Source organism: Bos indicus, chromosome 14, assembly GCF_029378745.1.
Source record: "Bos indicus isolate NIAB-ARS_2022 breed Sahiwal x Tharparkar chromosome 14, NIAB-ARS_B.indTharparkar_mat_pri_1.0, whole genome shotgun sequence".
Taxonomy (NCBI): domain Eukaryota; kingdom Metazoa; phylum Chordata; class Mammalia; order Artiodactyla; family Bovidae; genus Bos; species Bos indicus.
The window spans coordinates 21,358,710-21,383,795 of NC_091773.1; the positions used below are offsets into that span (position 1 = coordinate 21,358,710).

At 40.0% G+C, this 25,086-nt stretch overlaps 1 protein-coding gene across 7 annotated transcripts in view; it reads right to left on the reverse strand.

Moving 5' to 3' along the window:
* Positions 1-311: 311 nt before the first annotated feature.
* PCMTD1 (protein-L-isoaspartate (D-aspartate) O-methyltransferase domain containing 1) overlaps positions 312-25,086 on the reverse strand; it is a 48,729-nt gene continuing 23,954 nt past the window's right edge. For 6 of the 7 annotated variants that reach the window (XM_019973512.2, XM_019973510.2, XM_070802528.1 and 3 more), the window contains 4 exons: positions 17,342-17,444; positions 6,407-6,578; positions 4,250-4,373; positions 312-3,298 (listed from right to left, as the gene is read on the reverse strand). In XM_019973512.2, coding sequence (XP_019829071.1) covers positions 2,934-3,298; positions 4,250-4,373; positions 6,407-6,578; positions 17,342-17,444 — 764 coding nt within the window. In that variant the 3' untranslated portion in view covers positions 312-2,933. Of the gene's footprint in view, positions 3,299-4,249; positions 4,374-6,406; positions 6,579-11,365; positions 11,556-17,341; positions 17,445-25,086 lie in introns of all 7 variants that reach the window. The other variant, XM_019973514.2, reaches the window with a different exon arrangement.

Genomic DNA, 25,086 nt, shown 5'->3' on the forward strand with positions numbered 1-25,086 from the left:
TGCACTCCACATCGCTTAGAGATACAAGTGTGTGTAAAACCACGGCAGAAAGCCAGATGCCTGCCCTTACATGTACATTCAATCAGTCCTTAGACTTTGCATGCACCTTATAAATATCCCTCATCTCTACTCAAATAGTTTATAAAAATTAACTTCTAAGAACCCCACAGCCTTCAGACGTGGCAGCAGTCAAAAGGCCACGAGATGTCCAGACACAGACACCTCCATGCTGTAATTCAGCATAGATCCTCAGGTACTGAGCGTCTCTAAACCCGAAAAGGGAAAAAAACGCAGGCCACTGACAGCAATGCTTAATTATATGCAAGTGTTTATTTAAAATAATTTTCCAAGTTTTCCTGTAATTTAACAGCTTTTGCTTCACTTTTATCCTCTTAAACAACTAGAAACCAATGCTTACATTTTCTGTATTTTATCTACGAATGCTATTTTAATAACATCTTTATTAATACTAGAACCAAGATATATCAACCAACAAGCAGCACAGATTTAAATGACCTTCCTGGTAGTTACAGTGTGGCTGGCAGTTTTTGGACTTTATCAGATGCTGGACACTATTCACGCCATCTCCCACCAGTGGTCTTGGGGAAGGGTTGCTCCCCCCTTCAGGCCTACTTCCTCTCTGCAAAATAAATAAAGCTTATCCTGCTGTAAAACCCCATGAATGCACTGCTCATCACCTTCAATTACTTCATCTTTATTTGCAACCTCTCCACTTATAAAGCATAATTATTCACACTCAAATATAACATGATTCATTAAAAAATAAACACCCAAAATATCCTCAATCATTCTAATATATTCCCATTAATAGATAAAGGGCTTTCATGTAAAATTTAATTTTTTATTTCTACTTCTTCAACAGTAAAGTCACAACTGTAAAACAAATGCATTTAAAAACACAAAAGATACATTTCAGTGACCAAAAATTGGCAATGATTATGAAAATCTATTATACATTTTACCAAGGCCAACAGAACGAAAGCTGATATGAAAAAGTCAATCTTCAAATAGATCCTTAACAAAAACTTCCCTCATGAATAGTAAAATCATTTAAGAAAAGGTTATCTTTACATACGTGGACACTTACTTGAAAAACAACAAAGCTGGGGTGGGGGTACAAGATAAAAATATGTGGGCACCAGGAACTCAAGATTCATCTCCTAAAACACGTTTGTTTAAAAAAAAAATGACCATTTCTAATATAACTGTATGAAACAACTGTTTTTCCTTGACAGAAATAAGATGGGCACGCACCAGTAACTACAGCTTAGTAGTCCTCTAAGAAACCCTGTGGAGACACTATACCCCCAACCTCCTAGCCCCCAGCTCAGTCACTGGTATAAAAACCAGCAGCTTCCGTGAAATCATCTTTGACGTTACTAAAGGGATCCTGGGATAATTCATGCTCAGAATACTTGGAACACTTGTTTTTACATGTCGAGTTTTCAGAATTGAGGTGTTTTTGGAACCGTCCATGTGTGAACCTCTGCAGAACATCACAGTCCTTCAACTGCACTGTGACTGCATTTCCTCAAGCATGTCTGATCAACAGTTATAACAGTGATGCTGGTGGCAGTGACACTCTCAAATTCTTCCTTCTGAAAATGTATATAATCCATCAGAACACTAAATAGTCAATAGGCTACACTGTTTACTTTCCTAAGCAAGGAATGACTCTTCAGGCCCTAGTAAGCTAAGAATGGCCTTTACTACCTGTTTTACCACTGACATTCAAATAATAAAGTATGTGATACTAAGCGAAAAATGAAAACCACTGTTATTTCACCACAAGAAACAACCACAAAATAAAAACATGGGAAGAAGTTAGATGAGCCCAATGCAGGTCCCAAGATTAAACTACGATTCCAGATTTTCAAAGCAAAAGACATCTCCACATCATTTCTGTGAACACTCCCGACACCACAGAGGTGAGTTTCAGACCAGGGCAGGCTGTCCTGCCCTACCTGTCCAGCGCAAACCTGCAATCAACCAGAAGTTCCCTCTGCTAAAGTGCACCTGTGGCCAGCCTGCTCGGGCCTGACTCACCCACGAGCCATCGACAGTCACACAGAACTATGCCTCTCCTGAACCAAATACTCTATACAGTGGACGACAAGGAAAACAGTCCTAAATACACCATTACCTTCTAAAACTTTGAAGTAACACAGCCTCATCATGTTTAAATACTGAAAATGTCAAAGGTCCATACAAACTAAGAGCTGTATTAAGCATGTACGTTTTGCTCTGATATTCACTTGATGTGCTCTTAAAATCTTGATGAGAGAAGCAGACATTTTCCCCATGTCTTTTGGCAACAGATTCAAAAGCAAGATTAGCGGTGCTGTTGAATTCCATGAAACGTGGGTTTTTAAAGCTAAATTATTCAGTATCTGCATTGTTATTGCACTCATACATTGCCCGGAGTAGGTCTACAGCAACTTGGCAGTGGGGACTGCAGCGCAAGTAGGGGGTCTGCAAAGCGTCTGCCTTCCTTGCTAGACAGAGTTCCCAGGCAGAACTGTACATGACTGCAGTTCAAATCCAATCACATGCGCTTCACGATTGTGTCTCCCTGAGGGAAGTTAAGTCAAGCCCTCACCACTAACTAGATCCGTCAGGAACCAAACGGGGATCTGCAGACCCAGTCCTGACTACAGCTGAGTTCCACTCCTGAAGCTGCTCTGAGTTAAAACAGCAATTTTTCCAATTTTAAAGAAAAATATATTTTATAAAAGGGATTCTTTTTAATCACTGAATACATCATTTTTATTACTAAGACAGAAACAAGTTATACCTTTTTCCACTATAAATTCACTCTGATGAAAGAAAGAATTCTCTTTTAACTCCTAACAAATGCTACATTTTCAAGACGCAAGGAATTATCAGTAGGCATCCTTTCTTTTTGCTCTAAGCTACTTCTCCCTGAAGTATGTCAAGTAGGCTTTTAGAGACTCTGGCAGGGGCAGCTTCATGATCTTCTCCCGCAGCAGGTTTTGGGGTGGCTCCTCCGGCTTCAAGGCTTCACCCGGCTCCTTCTCCTCCTCCTCTTTGTCTTCCTCCATCTTCTCGTCCTCCTCACTGTCGAGAGGCTGGGGGATGAGTTGGTTGCCCACAAAGACGTAAGTGTTAATCCTCTGCTTGACCCGCTTCCTCTTCCTTTTGGGCGGAGCCCTCTGAGGAATCCCCTTGGCCTGCATCTCATCGTTTATGAAATTCCTAAGTGTGCGTCGGATGTAAATGCGAGCCAAGTCCTGCAGGTTCCTGACAGCACAGGGGGCTAAAAACACATGGAAAACATAAAAAGTGAAACATTACATACTGTTCACTTCTGAGTGAACATCAGAAGACAGAGACTTGTAAAAACTTTGACTTTCATCAAACAAAGACTCAGGGAAGAGCACTGACTACGTGCAGATCACTCCAGCACCAAGGCCAGTGGATGGGGTGGCAAAGGCGTTGTGGGCAGACAACCCAGGCACATGCATAAACCCTCTTGGGAAGGACAGGTAACTCACAGCAAGTGGAGCACAGAGAACTGAGTAGTCAGGGGACTGAGGGGCAGGGGCAGGGCTGGCGACAGAAATGGGGGTGTCAGCCCACCATAACCTGTTGTCAGCCCCATGACCTGCTAAGACCAGGGGGGCAGATAGGGGAGGCAAACATGGAGGGGTCGCCGCAGGAGGTGGGGTGGAGAATCACCCAGGAAAGAGCTTCAGAAGTTACAAAGATGCTAAGAAACACCTCCATCTTCTCGGTGGCTCTGCTCCCGACTCCCCCGCACACCGGGTGCTCTTTCGACACCTGTACTGTCTGCCTCTCCCGCCAACACTGTCTGCTATTCCAGGGACCCACCACACCGATGCCCTGTCACAGCAGCCCAAGTTCAGAAGAACCCAAGGGTCCCAGAGTGGAAAAGGACGCAGACCTGCTTCAGCCACTTCTAACACTCCCAAGTCCTAAAATAGCTTCCACACGAGCTTCATTTAAACGTTCTTCTGATAATACAGAAACTTTCAGACAATTCTCAGCCCTAATTATTCAAAAATAGTGTTTTCTGTACTTTTATCCTCCTGGTTCCTAGTCATGAGAAGATCCAGTGGACCAGACAATACTAGTCCTGACTGCTATTGAACTGTAGTGTGAACTGAAGCTCTCAGGCCACAACTACAGGGAAGGTTCTCTCTAACACACACAGTCAGCTCTGTTTATCTCCCACAAGGGTACTTACGGAGGCCCACAGAGTCTGGCTTGCCGTTGTCATTCTTACTTGGCTGCACAAGTGGAGCAAATGACACAGCAAGGATGTTTTTACTTTCCCAAGTGTTCTGTCCAGTTCGCATAATTTGTGTTAACTATTTAGAGGGTGAAAAAAAAAAACAGAATGGCTCCATCAGGGAAGTGGACCACCTTACCCTCACAAGTTTAACAGAAAAATAGCAGAGATTGCTCTATAATCACTTGTATTTGAATGCACCCAATTATCTTCATTTAAATATTTACCATAAACGAGTACAGGAGGAATCACAAGTACTGGTTTCACAACATATTCCATGCACACAAATGGCTCTGCAGGTTATATTAACATGGGGGTCTGATGTCATCAAGGGGTGTTATTCTAACACACACCTGCCACTGGCTCCCAAAACACACGTCTCACACAGTTGTGTAGTTAAAGTGTTATATCAGTAAAAACGCATTTTGATTACTGAACCAATGAGTCAACTTCACAATCTTCCAGGGTGGTAATAAAATACAGATTCTAATCCCAACTTCATATTTCATGAATAAATGTAATTAGTCACAAAGGCATTAGAGCTTTCCCACTCAGCAAACACCCATCAGCAGTACATGGCTTGATCAGGACAACTCAGTATTGTCAATTAAAAAAGTCAACCCATTATTATATTTTATATTAGCATAATGTATATAAGAAATATTCAATAAAATACCAATGGGAAACCATATTTTAGATCTTTAAAAATATATCTTTAAAGGAAAACAGGAAAAAGATGATTGATCTGGGAGTCTCAACTCTGGAAGCATTCAAGTTAATGTTTTTCCAAGAACGTATGTTAATGAATGCTTTATAGTCTCTTTTTAATAATTGATAAACACAGTGTGATGAAGTCCTCTGACCTGCAATTCACATGCTGTGAAAGTAGAGAACTCTCAGAGACGCCAAGATGACCACACTAGGTCCCAGTCATCTGGGACAGTCCAGCTCCCACTTACAAACCACAGGCTGTTGTACACATCTCAGACTTAGGTTGCTGCTGCTGCTGCTGCTGCTAAGTCACTTCAGTCATGTCCAACTCTGTGCAACCCCAAAGACGGCAGCCCACCAGGCTCCTCTGTTCCTGGGATTCTCCAGGCAAGAACACTGGAGTGGGTTGCCATTTCCTTCTCCAATGCATAAAAGTGAAAGTGAAGTCGCTCAGTCGTGTCCAACACTTAGCGACCCCATGGACTGCAGCCCACCAGGCTCCTCCATCCATGGGATTTTCCAGGCAAGAGTACTGGAGTGGGGTGCCATTGCCTTCTCTGCAGACTTAGGTTAGTATGAACATAAAAGATACTTTTTGAAATGTATATTTATAAATTTTAAAGTAAAAGATCCACCCATTTTCTGAATAATTATTTCACACGTTTATTATACCTAATAATTCCAAATCAAAGGCAGGCAAGTAGGTGAAAAATAGTTTCAAATGAGTCTGCTGCTGCTGCTGCTGCTGCTAAGTCACTTCAGTCATGTCTGACTCTGTGCGACCCCACAGACGGCAGCCCACCAGGCTCCCCAGTCCCTGGGATTCTCCAGGAAGAACACTAGAGTGGGCTGTCATTTCCTTCTCCAATGCATGAAACTGAAAAGTGAAAGTGAAGTCCCTCAGTCGCGTCCGACTCCTAGCGACCCCATGGACTGCAGCCCACCAGGCTCCTCCATCCATGGGATTTTCCAGGCAAGAGTACTGGAGTGGGTTGCCATTGCCTTCTCCCAAATGAGTCTATGTAGTACTAAAAGAAGATCTAAAAATTTACTGGTTTCTGAAATGGAGTTAAGTAGTTCCAACCACTCCTTCAGCTAGAAGAGGCCACCACATTCAACAGCAAGGACACTGGTGGGTCGGGGGGTGTGTGTGGAGGGGCAGCATGGCCAACACCACGCACGGGCAGAGCTCAGCTTGGCTCTTCTTTCCCTAGCTAAGGGGCTTTTTCCACACCTGCTCTGGTTAAGAGCTTTGAGTCCATTTCAGTGCTTTCCTATACAGGCACCTGTGTGGCGAGCACTTCTTCCTCAACAATCCCAGTGCGCCTTTCATTGGCGCATCAGCCCCCATCCTACACTGAGCGTGTCTCCCGCGCCATGGAGCAGGACGGTGGTCGCTACCTGGTCCTCTATGGGCATGACCAGAATGCCCCCGACTTTCAGCAGAATCTTCATGTAGTTTTCATGGTCCTTCTGGACCCCAGCTCCACAGTAGATTCGATCATACTGGTGACTGTCCGATGCTATCTGCAGGCAATTACCAACCACAAATGCAGGCTCACAGAACTCAAACCTGTATGGAGAAATAAAAAGTATTTTAATTCATTTAAACAAAAGATGAGACCTAAAAAATTAACATAATCCAACTCTTTGAAAGTGAAGTTTTACTAAAATTATAAGGATAAAATATCATAAAATTTGAATTTGAATTATGTATATTTATGAAATCTAACAGTGATCAAATATATTGTTTTATTATCAATGACACAGTGTACATTTTCCCAAAACATCAACCTCTTTTTTCTCCCACTCTGAAACCTTACTTAAGGCTCAGAAGGTGAGTATAGTGAAAAGCTATCACAATAACACTCTTGTGACTGACTAACTGAAACAGTCTCTAACATACATAGTTAAAACCCCAATACACTAATAAAACATGTACAGTAATTTTAGGAAATTAATTCATGAAAATACCCTCTCAATTTTAAGTTGATTGAAATTAATATGACCACACAGCAAAGTTATCATCTGAGGACAAAATAATTTGCATTAAAAGGCTCAGTATGCAGTGAAAAATGTCTCTGAAATCATTTTTATTTTGTAAAATGCATCCTGCCCTTTGGTAATTAACAGACTTATTACCAGGGATTCTCTGGTGGCTCAGATGGTAAAGAATCTGCCTGCAATGCAGGAGACCTGGCTTCCATCCCTGGGTTGGGACGATCCCCTGGAGGAGGGCATGGCAACCCACTCCAATATTCCTGCCTGGAGAATCCCATGGACAGAGGAGCCTGGCGGGCTGCAGTCCATGGGGTCGCAAAGAGTCGGACATGACTGAGCAACCAAGCACAGCACAGACTTTTTACACAATATGTTTCCCTTAAATTCACTAAATATACAGATACCCCATGGTCACTGATATTTAAAGAAGAGTTTCTCAGAATGATGCCCAGTCCTTAGCTTCCTGTTCCAGGGTGGGGAGTAGGGTGGGAAACAATGCAGACCCTGCCCTCTCTTCTCAACACCCACAGGGGCGGGTGATCCTAACCCCAGCTTCTACTATGACTTCTACTATGACTACTTCTACTATGACAGTGCCCACACTTTCTGGGTGTCCGCCACCCCCAGCACCACCCTGTGCCCAGCTGCTCAGGACAGGTTCCCACCTCTCAGAGGCCACATGGGGCCCTTCCTGGCTCTGCCCCCATCCCAGAGACACTGCTGTAGCCATGGGTGGAATTACAGGCCTCCCGTCATTTAGAGGAAATACTACAAGGTCTGTGCTGTTCCTGTGCCTGCATGGCCCCTCCCTCTCTGCTGCTTAAATGCCCAGCATCCCTTCAAGACACAGTTCAAATATGAGCTACACTACACAAGCACTCTTACCCAGCTCTTCGGGAAGATCTCAGTCTTTCTACTTGCATAACACTCACGAAAGTATAAACTTACATATGTAATGGACAGCATTTAATTTCTCTATTATACTCAAGACTATTGGACAACCTAAGATTGTCTAAAATACAGCCAAAACAATCTCTTGGCCTTTAAATTACTAGATATTGTGGATCACATGGTTTAATCATCTCAAAGTTACAGTAAGCATTCTTTGAAAAGAAAAAAGACTAGTATTTTCAATCTAAAAACCCTCATTATTATAAAAATTCATTTTAAATAACTTAATTTTACAATAATTTAAGCCACTCTTAAAATTTTCTAGATGAACGTGAGCAAGGAATTTAAGTAAAATTATTTTGTATTATTAAACCTCTTTTATCAGTCTGTTAAATCAACTTAAAAATATGCTTATAGTTTAAAAGCTTCCTACAGCTTACAGAACTATTATCTACAAAAACACCATTACAAGTAAACAATTCGTGTTATTTTTATACACTCTCATCCCAGCAAAATGAACTATAAAGGACTGAGTGCCTGATTCTAAAATCAAATGTGACTCTGGTCAAGTGGCTTGACACTAGCAATTAGCACAATTCACTCCAAACATTATTTGTGAAGCCCCTGTTGTGTGTAAAGACTGGATATGCAGTGGGAGGCACTCATGCCTAATGCAGTGAGAGAGACAACAATCTCACCAATTAAAGATGAACTTATGGAGACAGGAGGAGAAGGGGACGACAGAGGATGAGATGGCTGGATGGCATCACTGACTCGATGGACGTGAGTTTGAGTGAACTCCAGGAGTTGGTGATGGACAGAGAGGCCTGGCATGCTGCAATTCATGGGGTCGCAAAGAGTCGGACACGACTGAGCGACTGAACTGAACTGAACTGAATGAGGGTGAAAAATGCTCTAAAGGAACACCACTCCAAGTATGGCTCAGGATGCAAGGGAACTGACAGGCCTGGGGAGCCAGAGTAAGGCTCCCCAAGAAATGGTGAGTTGGGATCTGAAAGGTGAGACAGGGCAATCAACCCCACTAGCCACCAGCCTTGTGCAGACAGGAGCCCTGTGGCTGCTGGAAAATGAGATGTGGCTGGTGGAAAATGAGATGCACGGAAAGGATAAAAATCATATGAGATCTCAATATCTCAAATATTTAGCATGTAAAACATCTCAGGATCTCGTTTAAATACGTGTGTATGTGTGTGTATTTCAACAGCCACGTAAACTGAAAGCACTAAGCAACCACCCTTCTACTTTATCAACTGTGAACAGGAGCTTCAAATACTTTCCTGAGCACAGTCTTTCCTCTGGGACATTCTCCTGCTTTCCCTGATTATCCCTTTGAACACGTCTTCTGAACTTTAATTATATCTTCATCACCTTTTACAGTCCTCAAGAAATACCTATTAAGTGAGAAACCTAAGAAATGTAATTGATTTGTCATCTTTTCCATCTACCAACTTTGAACATGAACTCAAACTTGACAAATACGCTAATTACAAGAATCTCAGGACTAGAGAAACAGTTACAGAAAAAAATGTGTGCCTGTGGCACCCTCTAAATCAACATGATGGTTCTTGCTTTACTAAATTGGAAACTATAAATAGCTGTAGTTTCATGTTACCAAACACATCATTTTTCCCACAATGTACCAAAAAAAGCAAAACTTAAACAGTAAAAAAGCCAAAACAAAACCACCGTGCCTTTAATAAACCAACTGTCACCTAACTTAAAAGTGCTTTTTAGTGGCCTCTCTGAAGATCTTAAATAAGCCACCCTTCTTTATTCTAGGAAACAAAGGCTTTTCCCCTAACAAGGCAGATCTGAGCCAAGTATACTATCTTATTTCATTTAGGAAGTGTTACAAAGAATCATTACAGAGAAAAGTTAGACCTTTACATTTACAAATGATTTCTACTAATGCAAATGGAACATACACTTCTAACATGTATAGGGGGTCTTCGAAAGTGTGAAGACCCTTTCATTTAGTATACCAAATTCATTTCCTTTACCAGCACACTCAAATTTGAAAGTTTAACTGAACTGAGGCAACATTCCAAAAGGAGTAGTAGGACTAGATTATTTCTAGATACAAAATAGTAAAGTTTCAAGGACATAATCAGGGAGAAAGGTGTGATATTTTAAATATAAACACTAAAACACAATGACTTAATAGTTACAAGAAACAGCCTAGCAGAGACAGTGTTTCATCTGGGGACTGTTTATTACATCCACAGCTGTGGCTTCACCTTCTCCAGTAATAGGCAAGTCCTTCATGATAGTAAAGGAAACAAAACAACTCTCAAACTGCCTATACTTACAACATTATTTTTTAATACATACATGGGTTAAAGATGATCCTTCCTAAAAGGACTTGGAGAAGTGTTAGCATTTCTGACTAGGTAGAGATGAGGATCTTACTTAGTTTATATTCTGACATTGAAATTACGGCTTGTTTTTATAACAGCGTTTCATGTAAATAAATTCATACAAATTCTACTGCTAACAATATTTTTCCAAAAATCTATAATTAAAATTCTTCAGGCAAATGTTTACGGATATGCTCATATATGTATAAAGAACAACTGACTGATGTGAGGCAAGAATGACAGCTACCAGGTGGTAAGAGTAAATTACAACTGCTATTAATGTTTCCAGAGTAAAGAGGAAAATAAAAGTTTCTTCCTTTTAGCTTTAACTAGATTCTGAAAGCTGCACCTTCTCTAAGTCTCCACAAACCTCTGTAGGCAAAGGACATATTTTATACCATAAACACAAGTCTGTATAATCCAGAAGTCTGCATTAATGAACCAACCAGAGGTTTTCACTATTTGTAGATTTGCACATAAAATCTAGGTTTGAAAACAGTAAAAGAGAAAATCTAAATTCCACTTTTCACATCAACTACAAATAAAGGGAACCCAAGAAAGGAAAATAAAACAACAAAAATTTTTTAAAAAATGGCAAGAGGCCTACCAAAAGGATATTTTCCATGGTTCTAATTTTAATCCTGAAAGTATCGATCTTGTGTTCTCTCCTAGTTTTCATACTTTAGGGCAGCTCATTAAAATTTTTTGTCTGTTAGTAACATGAAAAGTAGCAATCATTTTTATTCTTTGAAGACATTTTCCAAAACAAAATTTCCCAGGTACAGATGTCTTACACTCCTGAATTCCACCAAGTTATACTTCCTAACCATGTAAATTATCTGTATACAAAAAAAGAAGTAGTTCTGAACTGTAATAACTACAAATTCAATCACTTTAGACTTATAATCATTTATTGATTTAAACCTGAAAACCTAATGGCTTTTTAGACTTACGTAGAAAGGGGAGAGTATCTGACATACCCTTACTAAAACAAAACATACAAACAATATTTGTGGGAAAACCGAGAGCACAGGTATCTTGGTTTATGACATGAGCGCTTGGCCAAAAGGGCACTGACTCCATCACTTACCTCGGCTGGGGGCTCCTTTACAGGTGCACGCTGGGTTATCTTCATCTCCAGATGCACAGACGTTCCATTCACAGCAGGGACCTTGCCAACGTGCCCACATAATTCTCTGATAAGCTGCTAGGAGATCAGGGTGACCTAGCCTTGCCCTGCAGCTTCCCTCTTAGACGGGTATTCTAGGTCTAGGAGCTGACTGAGAGTAGAAAAAACAACATTCCCCTTCAATACACTGTTGAAATCGGGGCTGAAAATTTGCACACCTAGATTATCACGTGCCACAGGATGCTGTCATCAACATTTTAGACTATCGTTCCAGCGCAATAAAGGATTTCAGGGACACAGGAAAGACTCCTATAGTGTTCTCATACCTCACCCAAAACAACCTGCCAAATGAATCACAGATACTTCTTTTTCTTAAAACACTTTGTCAAAATGTGCATTTTGAACTGTGACAGCTATGACAACTTCATTAAAACAAGACAAACTTCACAACCTTCCACTGGGAAGAAAACCCAGGAAAAAAATCATCTCTTCTTTTCCAAATACAGTTATACCATTAAAAACTCTTATAACCAAGAATTAAGCTATTGAATTTTACAAAATTTTAAAAACAAAGACTTTACCTTTATAAGAGGTTTCCCTTCCAACTGCACCAAACTCACCTCAGAATAATTTAAACATTATTTAAAGCAAAGTGTTAAGAGTAAATACACAGATTTTTCACTGAACAGAGCTTTAGGAAACGCCATAGGACCAAAACCAATCTCTAAACATTTTAAAGGAAGCGTGACCGGTACATGATATGAGAGTGAGCCTTCATATTTCAACAATAATTTCTTATAAAATAACTTGGGCTACAAACTTTTATTTCTGTCAGTGTTTTATTCTTGGAATAATTTCTTCTTTTCCCAATAATGTGTCAGAAGCTATCAAACCTCCCCTCATACCGTTTCTAACTGATGTTAAAATACATAACTGATAGCTTAGAGGACTATTTTTAAGCATTTCTCTGTCCCACCATTTGAATGTCTGTCATGTTTAAAAACTGTGTTTAAAACCTGTATTTCTCATAAAACTACCATCTGAACATGACCGATATACCCAAATGTTCAACTATCGTAGAAAGAGTTCAAAATAATGTTGACTATGTATCTACAGATAGCAAAACTTCTTCAAGTATGCCACAATTCTCTTCAAGATGAAGTGCGACTGCTCCAGTGATAAAGGTGACAGAACACAGTATCATTTCATTTTCTCCAATCCAATATCAATTACGTGAAAAAGGAGCCTATAATCAAAAATAAAATTAGGATACTACACCCAGCCATACATCCATTAAATCTTCTAAAATGTAAATGACTACACTAACCCTGAATTTAATTTAGAATTTATACCTTGACTACACCTGAAGAAGGCACAGCCTCTCCAGCTCATCTCTGACCCCCAGACATCCACCCCAGAGGCAAGTCTCATTAATGAACAGGGCAGGTGTCCTCTGTGATAAAAAGGTTATCATGCATTTAACCAGGCTAAGAGCACTCCCTAAATTCTAACCTAGAGAAAAACAAATGACAAAAATAAAGGTGCCGCTTCAACCTCTGTTATCTGGAGCTAAGCTGCTAGACTGTAATTCATTGGCAATCTTACTGTTGGGAAGAACATTAGAATATATCCGTTTTTATATCATTATAGCTAAATCAGAACTAAACAACAAGACAGGCCTGGCTGAAGTTACGGCCTGTCTGGTCCTGTCCTCCCATCTGGGAAACATGGACACCAACACTGCCTCCAGGACTGTGGGTACAGCTGAGAATGGTGCAGACGACACACATTAGCTGCTGTCATTTTCATAATTTCATTACTGTCTTCAGTACTCACATTGTGACTCATTTATACAACAAACTACAGGAAACAATGGTCCTCCATGCAAACAGAATGAAAATCTTCAATAAAGCAGACAAAGCTGCACTCATGTGGCTTCTGGCAGGACAGCATTTCCAAAACAAGGTACAGTGTCCTTGGAGGGGGGAGGAGACAGGACCTATTGTCTCACAGGAAAACAGCTCACCCCAAAGCATGCCCTCCAAGGAGTCAGGTCAGCTGCATGCACATTTACACACATTACACAAACACATACATGCAGTTGTGAATAAATGCTATGCCAATTATCAACTCACAAATAACTTACAGGGTATAATCCAGGCTCCTTTTATCTGACCTCCTCTTCCAAGTAAACACAGCTGGAGAGACTGTTTCGCTTATGGTACATGCACAAAACTGATTCAGATGATCTGGCCTTCCCCTATGAAAGCCAGATACCCAAGGGACTATAAACCTGGGGCTGGAAGACTTTACAACAGAAATGGGCTAAAGTAAGGACGTCCTGGAGAACGCGTGTGAAGAGCAGACCAGGTCAGCACGCTGCGGACAACAGGTTGCATGCGACCTGCACTTGCTCCAATGAAGTGGACGGAACCCCTCACCCACACCTGCTCAGAGCACCTGAGGAAGGCTGTGTACTGCCACAAAGACCACCTAGCCCAAGACACCAGAAATATTTACTATCTGCTCCTTCAGACGCTTGCCAGTGTTTTAGAGAACCTGTGAAATCAAGCGTCAGTTCCTAAGGGCAGGTCAGTGAGTCTGGGAACATCGGAGGCAGAGCACAGGCAGAAACCACACTGAAGAACCTGCCTTCTCTCTCGCCTCGGAGCACAGTAAACTCACAGTAGCCTCACCAAATCTTCGCGTTTGCTGATACAGAACTAAGACACAGAAACAAAGTTTACGAGTATTAACACTGTATTAAGGATATTTTTTTCTGAAAGAAGAAATAGTACCTTCAAGACTCAGGAACCAAGGCTCCTTTATAAAGCATACACAAAAACACACACCTGCACTTTTTTTTAAATTTATTATCTTACATTATACATTCTTATGTTGAGTAGTTTATTGACTCTATTCTTACCTACTATATTTGGGAGTTTATTATGATCTCTGATACATATAAGAGAACTTCAAAGATACAGTTTAAATCATAAGTGATATAATACTTTTGAAAAAGGAACTGGTAAGATCCAAACCAAGAGGATAAATAATACTGGATAAATATTAGGTTTTCGCTTTCTATTTTCTTCCTGTTACACACAATCAAGGTGGCCTGGTCCTAAGTCCTAAGGGATACATAAATAGCAATTTTGTTTCCTGAGTTACTTTATATTTTATTAATTAAAACAAGTATTTTGATGATCTGTAAACAACTAAATATAGTAAAACTGCTTAGGAATATAATTTTTAAAGTCACTTTGCATGGCAAGTTTTTCAAATTTAAAAACTGAAAGTAAATAGAAATATTCTCCACAAACACCAAGAAAAATCGCAAAGAAATCATCAAAACATAAAGACAGGAAGAAAATTGCTACATCTTTATCATTTCTATAACCAAAATCAAATGATAAATGACCCCAAAAGGAGTCCATTAAATGACCCATCAGCTTTGACTACTTAACTTCCAACCAAGTCATGACTTTATGCAAAACGAAGCATTTGCCAGTACCTGCTACCTTGGTAAGCAAGATACCTTTATAATCTGAAGTACACAACTACTATTTCAGAAGCTACCTGAAAACCAAAATAGGTAACATTTCCAGGACTGTTTTTTTAAGAATAGTCTGTTAACAGAAGAATCTGTTTTAAAAGTAACATTTCAGAAACAACCATATTATAAAGCCTGATTATTTTAACTAAAATAATAAGACCATTAAAAATTATGAAGAAACATTTAGGTCAGTCATATCACCATATTTGAGATGATTCACCATTTTAAGAATAACAAACCTGTACAACACAGTCTAACAACAACACTCAAGAAATACAACTGAAGGACATTTGGTGTCTCATGATTACATGAAAACAATTTTAGACAATTTTTTTAAACTTGAGACACTTAAACACATGTAGCCTTCAAACTTAACTGTGTTCTAGATTATTCAATATTTAAATTACATCGACACAGAAAGCCAGCGCTCTGGGACAACCCGGAGGGATAGGTGGGGAGGAAAGAGAGAGGGGGATTCAGGATTGGGGGGACATATGTATACCTGTGGCCAATTCATGATGATGTATGGCAAAAACCATCAGGATATTATAAAGTAATTACTCTCCAATTGAAATAAATTAATTTAAAGCAAAAGAAAGACTTTAAAGAATGACATGTTTTACTGTTTGCCAGGACCATGCCCTTGTCAGCAAGACTTGTCTCCATAGATACTGTAGAGGTGCTTCCATGATTCAAAGTTCTTCCTTGAGCTTGTTCTGCCTGATTAATGACCCAAAAGTGAATTATCTGTGCCTTTATGTGTTACTACCTGAAATGTATTATTATCTAATATATTAAGATAAACCTTAAATATATGCTTTTACTAATATTACTTTCATATTTGCTAAGTTTAATTGTATTCAAATGGTCTTATATGTATAATTAAGTTTCAACACCAAAACAAATACTTACAATAGAAATTCAATAAATTCCACAAAATTCCACAGTTCTAATAAACAATATGAAAATACCCATGCCCACATTTTTAGCAATTACCATACCACTAATTATAAGACAAACAGAAATGATGAAGACACAAAGCGTACTACAATTGAATCTCAATTTCTTACAAAGTAACTTGGACTAAAATCCATTTTATTTCTGCCAAACAGTATGTTTTTCTTGGAAATGGAAACAGAATATGAACCAACATGGTAAGCGCTTGAAAAATGATTCAAAAATGTGAATTAAAGGTTAACTATTTATTAAGACAGAATAAGATAAAAGGACAGTGTTCAGCAAACTGGTACAGAAGATTCCAGTGACCTGCTCAAACTCAACGGACTGATTACAGAACAAACCCAAACCCCAGCATGTGCACTCTCCCGGCTCGCTGGTCTCAGGTCTGGACACCTCTCCCACACACCCCAGCCCTCCCTCTGTACTGAGGACTGAAGCTGCAGCACAGGCTTAAGTTCCTCAGCCCACCAAGTGCCACTGCCAGGGTGTGGGAGGCAGAGGAGGGAGGCAAATGGGGGAGACATGCCAGGAGATGCCTGAACTCAGAAGACAACCTTCAGCTCAGACCCCTGCCCACTCGTAGATCTCTCACCTCTATGGCCACGGCCATGGCCAGATCAGAGCCGAGTGAGGGAGGCTCACACCCAACAAGCTGGGTTGGAACTCTGGACCAGAACTCTGGACCAAAGCTCTGTCATGTAAAGGGACTAAGTTTTAAGCTCAATTCTCATCCTTTGTTAGCCCTTCTCTGAAAATATGACTAGCTGAGAGAAAAATGCCATCTAAATTTTTCAGCTTCACAGTACTATCCACATTACCATCACTGCTTGCTGAATTTAGGGACATGACACACCAAACAGACTTTCCTGCAAGGACCAACGCCTGTGCAGTATTTTTCCCAAGGGAAATAGTTCAGAACAATGGTTTTAGAAACAGATTTCTCAAAGGACATAGTGATATATTTCTATGATAATTTCATTTAGCTATATTATTAAGTAACTTTATGTTTTTAAAAAAAAGTCCTCCATATGCTAAGAGGTATCGCTCATATTAAATTACTATCCCCAAAGGTATAAACACAGTTGCCAAAGATTCTATGGCCAGGAACATCTTTAACTTCTATCTTCAGAAAAGGTACCTGTGTGACATTAATGAATGGAACAACACCCTACTAATAAATTGACAACAGCATATAATTAAAACCTAAAAGTTATTTACTTGTAATCTACTGTATGTTTACACAGAGTAAGAATTAGAACATAGTTTTCTAACTTACTTTCCTCTTGCATTTTATAGCGTGCTGATTTTTGCTGCACTCAATCAAGCCAGGATCAATGAACTAACAGTAGTGAGGAACACACACGTCACTCTATCTACTTATCAAGTGCTTTCAAAGCAAAACCATAGATATGAATACTTACTTATCAAAGCTATCACTATTTTTGATGAAGCTCTCCAGTTTTTCCTTGGCATATTCCACCACATCTGAATGAAGTTCAATCCCATGATTTATTCCAAAAGGACCTGCAATTGTAGCAGCAGCATTTATAAACATTAAGAATGCCTTTACAGAGCTCTTTTAATTTGTTCATTTATCTATCATAGGAGCATTTAAAGAGAACTCAAAATGTATCTGCTGGCCACAGATTTATAAAGCTATATGGAAATATATTTACATTGCTTTAAAAAAGTCAGTCATAAAGAGTTCTCTCAGGAGTATAGTTTATCTGTCAGGACAATATCAGCAAAGAAATAATCACATTTCTATATGAAGTTTAAGTCATTTGCCATTGTTTTCCATTTAGCCATCATAATTTACCATTATTTATCACCTGTTAAAAAGCTTTGTTAACTCTCAAATGTCTGAATCCATGGGCTGACACAGGTGTGCACCCATTGCCCAGTAAATTCTTCCAGGGCTGAGACCACACCCTCTGTCCCTGGAGCTCCCAGGGTCCAGGGGAGTGTGGCCACTGGGCAAACCTGGTAGACGCTCCTGTTCCAGTGCACTTCTGACTTCTTACTTGGTATTTCTTCCTGTACACAGCCAAGGATGGGTGACCATCCAGGAATGAGGAGCAGGGGGGACAGTCCCGGGATGGCTCCTTCCCCAACCCTGGTCCTGGCCGAGAACATGACCACCTGGATTCCTATTTCCTAAGGTGACTGTGTTTCCTGCCTGCCCTGCGACCCCCTGACAGTGACACACTATCTCACCTAGTCACCTCGCTCCTCCCAGACTTCTTCTGACACTGAGCCAATCGGGTTTTTCACTCTACATTTCTTTTTCCAAATTTTAGTTAAATTTTTATCTTACTTTGCAACTGGTCTCCCAGAAAAAAGTGTGTGGGGGTGGGGGGGGGGGGGCGGTGGTTGGTGCATGGGTGTTATTTTTTGGTAATCTGGTACATATCTTTGGAACTACCTGAATGTGCCCCTACTGAATGCCATTAAAAACACAACATATATGGGAGTGCTACGGACCTCGAAGAACTTTAAAATAACCAAAAAATCACATTTACATTCAAATGAACATTTTTGAATGTACAGGAAGGGTATGAAAATACCAGCTTGTAATCTAGGAATTACCGAATGACAAAAATTAAACCAAATGTTCGGAAACCATCTTCAAGTCGAAAGCAGATAAACCTACTATATTTCTACTGATTTGCTTTGAAAAAAAAAAAAAAAACTGATGCTACTTGAAAAATGTATTTAGATGAAAAGATTAAGTAAAAAGGTACTTGATCCATCATACCACATAACAGCATTAAATTCCTTTGCTGCTTTTATACTTTTTTTTAAGTTATTCTGATCAATGTAATCTTTTCACTTCTCGGTTTTTGTTTCATCAAACCATTAGCCTTTATCTGCAAATTAGAGCATCCATTCAATATTATTTAAGATCTCTTATAATTCCTTATTATTAACAAAGACAAATAGACAAAACTTAGAATTTTCTTTTTTTCAAAAAATAAATGAAAATGGCAAAAAAAAATTAAACAGAGAAGTACATACAGTGATGTCACTTTTTAATTTAGTATTCAGTCTTGAGTAGTGTGAAAACTTGGACTTCCCTAAGGAAACAAAAAAGGCTAAGAAACCCTGAATAAAGTTTTGTCTTGTTGTTGTTCGGTCACTCAGTCGTGTCCGACTCTTTGCGACCCATGGACTATAGCACACCAGGCTTCCGTGTCCTTCACCACCTCCCAGAGTTTGCTCAAATTCATGTCCATTGAGTCAATGATGAATAATGATGATGAACAAAGTTTTCCTCATTTAAAAACCTCAAATTACACTACAATTACTTAACATTATAAACATAGTAAGGAAAATATTGCTCTAGGAAATCTAATTTTTCTCTTACCCTTTTATAGCAATCCACTGAACGTAAAACATTAAGAGACTTTTATATTTTCATTAACTATTAAGAATCTAGTTGTATGGATGAGAGATCACTAAAAGGCCAATATTTCTAGGGTTGAAGTTTCCAATAGAACTGAATGAATAAGCACTCTAAGAAAGGTGTCAAGTAAAGAATGTAGAAGTCTAGGCTGCTATTCAGTATTTCAAACTGCTTTACTAGCAGAGGGAGTCAACTTGAGTGCTCTGGACCAAAAGGGACTACATACTCTGTCACTTAAGACAGCTCTGGTCTCATTTTCCTTTTCTTGCTTTCTGCTCATATAATATCTAAGAACAAAGTGGCAACTTTTAGAAATAAGGCTTAAAGTTTGCTAAGAAAATTTAAGACTTTTTCACATCACCTTGACACAAAATAAAGACAATTTCATTAACATACAATGGATTTGACAGATAAATGTACATACTATTATTAATTCTGATACAAACACCACTGATGATTTAATGGATGGACTTGTTTAATTTTAAAACAACATGGAGGTATATCTTTATTATCACTAATAAATTAAACAGTAATTAATATACTGAAAAGAATGCACTAATAGAAGGCAGAACTTATATGGCAATGTCACCAACATCTCATTTATTTAGAATGTGATATACAAGTAGAACACATCGAGGATATGATAGAAGTGTATGTGATGCTTTTTATTACAGTTCATTTGACACCTGTATTAAACAGAACAGAAAAATAGAACATAGAAAACTGAAAAATATGCAGCTGCTTCCAAGGAAGGGGACGAAGAGGTCTGGGTGGGAAGAGGCATTTCCACCATTACACCCTGTTGTCTAAAGTGTGTCAACACAGGCATGCACAACTTTTTCAACCAAAAAGTGATGTGCTACTCAGAGATTTTTTTTTTAAGTACACTATTTTCAAAGAAATGGATAAATAATACAAAATAATTCTAACAGAAAGATATAAGCTGTCACTGGAGAAAATGAAAAAGGCACACAAAAGCAAAGCCTAAGATTTCCTAACATCATCTAACGTGATGTTAGCATGAATCTGACTGCACTGAGCAGATTCCAACGTTACTCTGTATGTGCCAATGGGAAGAGATCTTTCTAGAAATAATAAATGTTTAATTTCTGTCATACAATTTTTTTTAACTTTAAAAACCCTGTCATACAATTATTTAAAAAAAAATCAAAGTACTAACAGTTGACCACTATCTTTAATAGCTAAGTATTGAAAGAGAAACTTACACAGAAGTCAACATTTATTAAGACATACAATTATTAGAAAAACCTAGATACCCTATATTAGAAATTATTTTTAAGGCTGGCAAAAGTTCATTTACTAAGAGCAGTAACAAATACAATACAATGTCAATATAATAATAAGCTCTAGAGAATGTTTTTCTTTTGTGGTACTTGAATTAGCTTATTTATCACTTTCCAGTTAGTCAATAATCAGAACTTATACATAAAGGTCACCGATTATTATGTCTAGCTATCAGGAGTCTATCAACACCTCCATTTCTCATCTATATACCCCTTACTCCTCTCCTCTCTGAAGTACCAGAAAGGTGACAGAGTGTAGTGTGCAGGTGGAAGGCTGCCCTGGCAGGCGTGGGAACCTGAGAGCAGCATGAGCCGAGGACGCTGTGCCCTCCGTCCTTTGTGGAGAGCTAATCTGTGGAACAGCCTTAGCAAGACCACTTCACAGCACACGGTACGTGACTAGAGGAGCCCTAAAGATGCACTTACTCAGTCACTGGGGCAGGTGGAGGGGGCCGGGGGGTGCAGGGGGAGACACAGCGGATTCAAGGCCAGTGCCTCAGTTTCCAACTCTGGCTCCTACAGCTGCAGTCAGACCAGTCACGTTCCCCGTGAGGTCCTTTCTACTGTGTGAAATGGGTCTGTGGGAAATCACTAAATGATGTCAGAGTCTTTCATACCATAAAATACAAGACAGCTACAAATCACCAAAAATTCAAGCATGCTCTCTTTGCGAATACTATGTTAATCACAGCACCAAAACCGCAGCCTGTTTATAAGTGGTTGTCTACCCTGACTGCACATTAGAATAACCTGAGAATTTTTAAATTAAATGTAAAAGTAGATTAAATTTATTCTGATTTAAACTGTGAACAGAGGCAGGGAGTCCCTCAGGGAGAGGCCCAGGCACTGCAGGTGACCCTAACGGGCATCTGTGTGATCACACTATCAACACTCCCCTCATTACTGCAGTGCCCAAACTAAATGTGTGTTTAAATCTCTTTGGACTATCAGATCTGTGCTCTCTTGGGTAAAATGACATAGAGAGATAACCACCACACACACAAAAAAAGAGAGAGATTAACAACCACAAATAAAAGCATCAGGATAAAACTAAGTATTTACCACAAGAGGGAGTAAGTGAACCAGTTATTTGGTTTCTAGGAAACTAGTGAAAAGTTTCTCAGCAAGAATTAAAACATACAGTCATCCTTCGGTATATGGGGATTGGGGGAGAATGGTGGGGGGCTGACTCTAGGACCAGACCCTGAAAATACCAAAATCTACGGACTGTGGACACACAGGTCCCTTGTATAAATGGGAGGAGTATTTGCATATATGACCTGCACATCTGTACATCCTCCCCTAACTGTCTCAACTACTCAATACCCAATACAATGTAAATGTGAATGTTATGCATACAGTTGTAAATACAATGTAAATGCTATGTATACAGTTGCCAGCATGCGATAAATTCAAGTTTTGCTTGGCAGATGAATCCTCAAACCCTGGATATGGAAGGTCAACTATATATGGAAAAACACCCTTAAATAAACTGCAGTGATACTTCGTTACTAATTCCGGGCATCTTTGGGAAGATTCAGGAGTAACTTTATAAGGATTCAGAGACAGTAATAACAGGTGGAGAGCAGACATGAGCAGGTCTCTTTCTGAGAACACCCTGCCAGTGTACTGCAAAAAGACAAAGCAGTACAAAGGGAGACAAAGGAATGGGGAAGAAAATGAATCAGCCAAAGATTAAGGAATCACAACCAAATTAAGAGAAACTTACTAAGATACACCTATTTTCCTATGGTTTCTCCATTTGATTATATGACGTTAAAAAAGCACTGTCGAACGTTTACTCAATCTTACCACGTTAAAGCTTCAAATTCTTTGGCTAGCAGGGCACACCTAAGACTAGAAACCTGCTCTCTAGATTTGTCATTGGCCTTGTGAGGCAAGTTTTGCAATTAAAGAGGAAGTTCCAGTCCTGTGGGCTTCCCTCAGCTTATGGAATGAAGCGCTGGTTCCCCACGTGGCTCAGCAGTAAAGAATCCACCTGCCACTGCAGGGTCGGGATCCTGGGTCAATCCCTGGGTCAGGAAGATCCCGTGGAGGAGAAAATGGCAACCCGCTCCAATATTCTTTCCATGGACAGAGGAGCCTGGCGGGCTACAGTCCGTGGGATCACAAAAGAGTTGGACGTGACTTAGTGACTAAACACCACCCAAATCTGAAAAATATGTTTAACAAAATCTGAAAAGGTTGGTTTAAACAATTATGGACCAAAGGCTCAAGGCCCAAAGTAAAATGCATTCCTAAAATGTCAAACTATCAAGAACAGATGTCAGAACCAGCTGCTTTAGATACCTCCACCCAGTGGGCTGATAATACCCACCAAGTCTAACGTGGCTGAGTAATTTACAACTGCAACTCACATGTCTACACTGGAACATTACACCAAAGCAAAGTCAGTAAACTGAGAAGGTGTGCTCAACTATAACATAACAGAACATGGTTTAAAAGGCAATGTAAACAGCGTTCGGTATCAGTCCTCTTCCCCTGGAAGCCATTTCATCAGCTCTTTCGCTGCACTGTGTATTCACCTGCAAAAGACACTCCAGGGCCAATACATGTGATCAAGTCACAAGTAACCAAGACACATCGATACTCAACAACTATTTCCTGACCTAAATGAAGAACAGCCAACAAAACTGACTCAATGCTCCTGCTGCTGGTTCAGAAATAACACGCACGATATGTGGGATGTCTTCTGCACAGCTGTATGCTCAGCAGCTCGCACAAAGGCACACATAACAAATACTCTTTGAAGAAAGATAAATGTACATAAAGGGAGCTATGGTCCCAAATTTTAAAAGGTTTACAAGTAAGACTGAGGCCAATCATCTATACAAAGCATAAAAATGTGTATTTTTCATGTCTTTATAAGTATACTGGCAAAAAACCAAGTGTCACATCTATTTCATCACAGAATGAGGCATTGTACAGAAGTACATCTTACACAGAAAAGTATATTCCATTCAAAATAAATTTATTAATTTTAGCAGCTTGCTAGAAATCTTCTAAAATGCAATTCATATTTTCCTTCATGTACCTAAGAATATTCTTCTGATTTCAAGTCAACCATCATCCCCATAAACATTAAATTGAGTCTGTGCAGAAGCGGAGGTGTTCCCAGGGCTCCATACGCTGTTCTTCAAGTGGGGAGGGCAACCAGACAAAGTGGAGGAGAGGCAGGTAAGGAAAATCTTTAAAAGTATGCCTTTTGATTCTTTTGGATTATTTAACTCAGTGAACGTATTGCCTATTCCACCAAATATAATTAGAGAGAAGAGAGAGTGGTGTTCAGGTTTCTGCCTTGAGTCACCAATAGATACACAGGTGGCAGAAGCCAACCTCAACTGCTCTGGTGTGTGGCTAGGGTGAGGAAGGGTCACTCGAGGTGGAGACAGGTTGAACTTTCAGAATCTCGTGCACACTGAAGAAGAGATATGCAGTAAGCACAGGAAAATCAAGTATCCAGTTTGTTGGTCAGCTTGGAAGATGCAGTGTCCACAGCTCCGCAGAGAGACCTGGTGCTGGAAACCTGTGAATCCTCTGCACGTGGAGGTAACCTGAAGACAGAAGAGGAGCCGCCCTTCACCACAGGCTGAAGGCAAAGAAGCTTCCACAACAGGCTAAAGTAAGTGTCTATAAAGGAAACGCAAAGAGGAGTGAAATCCATCAAAAGAATCTTTGCAGGCAGAAGGCATGGGATGGTGGCCAGGCTGATGCTGCAGGAGCCGCCCACACAGGGTGTGAAGGCCAGTGCAGGCGCAGCCCTGCGACATAGGTAAGCCGCTCACATGGGCGCTAGTCCAGCACATCTCAGCCCAGGAAAGACTGAGGAGAGAGCTGAGGCCACGGAGCCCGCTCCAGAGTAGTGCCTCACCGGAAACTGGAGATTCACAAATTATTTCATATAGATACACAAACTGAGAAAGGTTTAGTCATTTTCTGAAGCATCCAGTCAGTACTCATTATTTGTGGTAGTTTATGTTCTATAAAGTCCAGAAAAACAATATGCAAATAGCTTCAAGGGAAGAGTGTGCATATACTACACATATATACCTACCTCAAACAGACAACAATGTTCAGTCCTAAGAACTCACCCTAGAAGAGTCTGTTTTCTTTTATGAAAGAAATGAGCTCCAGAAGAAACTGGCCCAGCACCAGAGTTGTTTGCACCATGCTGTGAGTGCATCCTCTGGCCACTGCCCTGAGACATGAGCAGGACTGCACCCCTGACCTGGCCCAGGGGCACCATGTCCAGAGAGCAACTCACTCCGTCCCCTCTCCCAGAACACATGCACCAGTGATGAATACTGATGTGAGGGTTACAGACACACTTCAGAAAGGAAGCAAATTCACAAATACAGCTCAACTGTGCTCAGCTGACAGATAATGCAGATTGGAGAGTTAAGCCTGAAAGTAAAAACTCAAGATGCCTCACAAT